This window comes from Eschrichtius robustus, chromosome 16, assembly GCF_028021215.1.
Source record: "Eschrichtius robustus isolate mEscRob2 chromosome 16, mEscRob2.pri, whole genome shotgun sequence".
In the NCBI taxonomy this organism is placed as follows: Eukaryota; Metazoa; Chordata; class Mammalia; order Artiodactyla; family Eschrichtiidae; genus Eschrichtius; species Eschrichtius robustus.
In genome coordinates this window covers 93,159,573-93,164,319 of record NC_090839.1, presented here as the reverse complement: position 1 = coordinate 93,164,319, position 4,747 = coordinate 93,159,573, and the positions used below count along the sequence as shown (strand labels likewise).

Here is a 4,747-nt window from a genome sequence, read left to right as displayed (position 1 = left end):
CAGGAGCCCACTCTGGGGAGCCAGGAGCCAGGGAAGAACCTACATGTCTCAGGGTGGGTCCAGGCTTGGGGGACCCAGCGAGCTCTGCCCTGAAGCCTGGGGGCCAGCGCGGGAAGCGCGAGGCGCATCAGGCCGGAGCGGTGGCGGTGGGCGCCCCGCCCGTCGGTCCACCCAGCGCACGGCTCCCTCCTCCTGCCGCCGGTCAGAGGCCCACCGCGAGCCCGCTCCGCTCCCCTCGGCCGCTCTACCGGTGACTGGGGCCTCCCCTGCTCCGGGATTGGATGCGAGAGGACGGGGTGGGGGCGGGCGGGGGAACCCCAGAAACCTGGGTTCCCAGCTCAGGAGGAGAGCAGCCGGCAGTTCAGACGCTGCTGCGCCGCGCCAGGGAGAACCTCCGCGCAGACCTGGAGCGCCGGCGGGCGGCGCGGAGGAGGCGGCGGCAGCGGCGGCCCCGCAGGCGCCTGGCGCACCACGATGTTTGACAGCTCGCAGTATCCCTACAATTGCTTCAATTACGACGCCGACGACTACCCCGCGGGCAGCTCGGACGAGGAGAAGCGGCTCACGCGGCCGGCGTACAGGTGACCGCGGAGCCGGGGCGGGGCCGCAGGGGACAGCGGCCTTCCTCCGCGAGGGGGCCAAGACCCGCCTGGGATGAGGCAGGGGTCTCTTCTCGTCCGCACGTTTGGAGGTAGCCGAGAAGCTTCTCCACCCTCCCCGGGGAACCCCCAGGTGTGAGGGAGAGCTTCTGGGGTCTGCGCAGAGCGGCGCTGGGAGTTCTCGGCGCCCTGCGGGAAGGCAGAGCAGAGCGGGTCCGGCCGGGAAGGGCAGGCGGGGGAGACTCCAGACGCGCTCCGGGGTCCCGCCTCCGGCGCCCGCCTGGCCTGAGCGCCCCTGTTTGCAGCTACATCGCGCTGATCGCCATGGCCATTCAGCAGAGCCCGACGGGCAAGGTGACCCTGTCGGGCATCTACGACTTCATCATGCGCAAGTTCCCCTATTACCGCGCCAACCAGCGCGCCTGGCAGAACTCCATCCGCCACAACCTGTCCCTCAACAGCTGCTTCGTCAAGGTGAGCCCCTTCCCCGCCCCCGCCCCCGAGCGGCCCCTGAGGGTCCCAGGCCTTGCGACACCTGGACCGAGTCAGCCCTGATTGGCGGGGGGAGCGGGGGTGTACTTTGCAGCGGCGGTGGCTGGAAAGTTCATTCCTAGCAAACTGGGCTGCCTCCGCCGGCTCACCAGGCGACGCCCCCAACCCCAGGCCGGGGCGCGTCGTTCCAGGGCTGCCCAGGGCTCACCCTAAGTGGCCCCGAGTGAGCGCGCACGGCGGGCGGGTCGCACCTGGGAGCCAGCCGGGCGCTGAGCCCCTCGCTCGCACAGGTGCCGCGGACCCATGGACACGAGAAGGGCAAAGGCAACTACTGGACCTTCGCCGGCGGCTGCGAGTCGCTACTGGACCTTTTCGAGAACGGCAACTACCGGCGGCGGCGGCGGCGGCGCGGCCCCAAGCGCGAGGAGGCGAGGGGGACGCGCGCGGCAGACGCGGAAGCGCCCCGGGGTCCCCCTGAGCCGGCCACTGCGAGGGGGAACCCCGTCCCCCGCCGCGAGGCCCCAACCCCAGCCAGCCCCGCCGCCCTGGGGAGGGAGGCACACAGGGACATCAAGTTCAGCATCGACTACATCCTCTCCGCCCCCGACCCCTTTCCCGGGCTCAGGTCGACCTACGCGCAGGCGGGCAGATACCCTCGGCTGGAGGCCCAGCAAATGAACCTTCACCTTTGGACGATGTGAGAGGGGCTGAGGCTGCTCCCCCTCCGGGGCTGGCAGCCAATCAGTCTGGGGTCTTCTGGGTGGTTTGGGCCCACCTCAAATGGAGAAATGAGGTTCTGCCACATCCCACAGACTTCCACAGACTCAGGCTGAACGCCGAAACCAGCCTAGGTTGGAGGGAAAGACGGTGATCTGATGAAAGGCACTCATTTCCATTTTGTGGCTTTATCCCTTCAGATGAAACCCATCGGGTTCCCGTTTGACGACTTAAGGGTTTGCTCTAGACTCACCGGGTGATCCTGCTTGAGGACTAAGAACGTGGGTTCAGGGTCACATTCACTTAGAGTCAAGGTAACGTTGGAGTGTTTGCTTCACAGACGGATGCGCACGAAGCTGCCGGTGAGCTAAGTGTCCAGTCAGTGAAGCTGGTGGGCATCTTCCTTTAGAGCTGAAAGCAATAATAATAAAGTGCAGACGGTCGAGTCAGCTATTAATCAATCCCGTGAATGTGGCCCAAGGTTTCTGACTGTGTCCCTGTTATGGGTAATGTGATTGGAAGTGACAAATGCATCTCGTGTTGTGGGCAGAATATTTGATGATTGTTTTAAAACTTCTGTGTACTTTTTATAAACGAAAGAAGGAAGGAAGGAAGGGTGGGAGGGGGAAGGGAGGGAGGTCCAAATTTGGGACAGCATGGGGGCAAAGCACACTTTTCTTGATTCTTCTGAGCAGGGAGTAAGCCCTATTCTGGCACAGTCCATCCAGCTGGTTTCCCGAGAAAGCAGACATTCCGAGGCAGACGGCTGGTAAATTCCCGCTGCACTGTGAGGTGTATGGTTAGGGAGTGCACAGTTACAAGCATTGGAGGTGGGTGCATCCATTTGAAATGTAAATGATTTAATTACCGTGTAAAGATGGGCATTTAAAAAACACAATTATGCACACTGAAACTATTTGACCAACCTTGTCATTTTTCACCAGCCCTTTTTTGCAGAGTTAATTGCTTTCCCTGACTTAATTTGAACATTAGTATGGATTACACCTAATCTGATTCACTAGGTGACAATGATTGGCTAATTTTGTAAACGGCAAAAACACACCCAAGGAGGCCGGCTGTCTCGACTGGGAAATACAGTCTTGCTTTATCGGACTCGGAGAAACTGGGGCTGGGGCTAGATGAAGGCAGGCAGCAGCCTAGACAGGCTGAATCACGCAAAATACACGCTTACACTCGGCGTCGCGTCTGATTCAGAAGGCTGGGCATTTCATTAAATCACAGTATTCCTTCCTTCACCCGCCCTGTAAATAGAAACCCCACGTGTTCCTTTCACTGGTTTGAGAAGAGGGGGGTAACTCATGTGAGGTGCCGAGCCCTGACTCCAGAGAGGGGCACTGGCGGTGATGTGCCCACTCGCTCCGCCAGCGTCCTCTCGGCCTGGCCAGGCCGCCAAAGGCAGCCTCTGTCAATGGGAGAGGACCAGGGTCTGTAACGTGGAGATCACCGTGCCTTCGCAAACACCCACGCCAGCACTCTTTGCTGGGGAAGCAGCCAGTGTCTGTGGGCTCTCAGGGCTGGCCAGGCACAGTGCTGAGCCCCCAGTGCCAACTGTCCGCTGGCCAGCACCCCAGCCCTGTTCCCCTCATCCCATCTACAAGTCGGGGACCTGCAGCACAGCAGGCCCAGGTCCAGGACGCAGGCGTGTGACTCCGGGGTCAGGCTGCTAACATACGGCTTCCTCCGTGCCGTGGTCACATGCACGTGTGTGCATGCGTGTGCCTCGTGGGCATGTGTTATGTCTGTCTCCTTCCTCTTACTTATACCCCCTTGTCAGTTGTGCCGAAAGCATCATTTTAAATTATACCAGGTATAATTCAGGTGGTGACAGGATACAGGTGGTTCTATACACAAGTATACGGCATATAGAGTATCTGAAGATATATTTTTCTGCTACCAACTGAGCAAATAACGTTTCATTTTACCTTTCGAGTTCTCTTCCTGAGTTTCGTTCTGGTGATCAAGCCTCATTGAGATGGGAAGACGCTTTGCCCTGAGCAGACAATCTGGAGGCACCAGCCTTGGAGTGGGAGGAGGCCTCGGATAGGCCTCCCTGCACACGTTCCTGGGCAAAGGCCCACGGCGGCCGCAGCCACGGGGCGGCACCGGGCCGCGAGATCTGTGTACTGTGAGGTGTAGCATTTGTTTTGCAAAGGATATCAATCATGTTTTTAGAAGCAAAGGGACATTTTCAATTTGCCAGCGTGTGACACCTTGCGACTTCAGAAAGCCTCCCAGCCCTCAGAGTGAATGGCATTTAATCCCCAACAACACAGCGGGGCGAGGGCTGGCCTGACCTATTCAAATGTCGCCTCCACCAGCCACACCTGCCCAACGCAATTATAATTAAACACTTTATGCCTCTCTTGCAAATCCGCTGATTGATCACCGATACGTACATCACCAGCACATTACCCCAAGCAGATGTCGGCCACACGCGTCATGGATCACCAGGTTTCCATTAGCAAAGTCGGGGGGCTGCGTGTGGGAGACGCGTGCGAGCTGCCGCTGTGCGGAGCAGGCTGCCGGGCTGTGCGGCATCCCGCCCATGGACCGTGGGGTGTCCCTGTTCAGAGCAGCCGGCCGAGCGAGGGGCCTGCACCCAAGCTGGGTGCTGCAGGGCTGAGGGGAGGACAGGGTAATGACAACCAAGGGGGGGGGTGGATGCCCCCTCCGGCGGCCTCCCCTCATCCCCACAGGGGTGGCTCCCCTTTCCAGAGCCCTCGACTGCCAAGCCTATATGTAAACACGAGTGGCCTTGTCCTGCCAGCTCCAGCAGCCCTGTGAGCAGCGACAGGCAGACACACAGCCTTATTTCACAGATGGGGAAACTGAGGTTCAGGGGGGCAGGTCCTGGGCCCCCCCTCCCCACTCCAAGTGCCCAGGATGCCTGGCTGAGAAGGAGGTAACACCCTCTGGCC

The 4,747-nt window shown here is 60.3% G+C and overlaps 1 protein-coding gene across 1 annotated transcript; it reads left to right on the top strand.

The window, feature by feature from the left end:
- The first annotated feature begins 474 nt into the window (after window positions 1-474).
- On the top strand, window positions 475-1,792 carry FOXL3 (forkhead box L3). Its single transcript, XM_068524919.1, has 3 exons — window positions 475-581; window positions 905-1,073; window positions 1,382-1,792. Exons 1-3 carry the CDS (start codon window positions 475-477, stop codon window positions 1,790-1,792), a joined length of 687 nt encoding a protein of 228 aa, XP_068381020.1.
- The last annotated feature ends 2,955 nt before the right edge of the window (window positions 1,793-4,747 follow it).

Excerpts from the sequence above, each read along its gene's own strand:
- FOXL3 (XM_068524919.1), top strand. The coding sequence starts at position 475 with ATGTTTGACAGCTCGCAGTATCCCTACAATTGCTTCAATTACGACGCC. Across the intron at positions 582-904 it reads CTCACGCGGCCGGCGTACAG|CTACATCGCGCTGATCGCCA; the intron begins GTGACCGCGGAG and ends CCCTGTTTGCAG. Across the intron at positions 1,074-1,381 it reads TCAACAGCTGCTTCGTCAAG|GTGCCGCGGACCCATGGACA; the intron begins GTGAGCCCCTTC and ends TCGCTCGCACAG.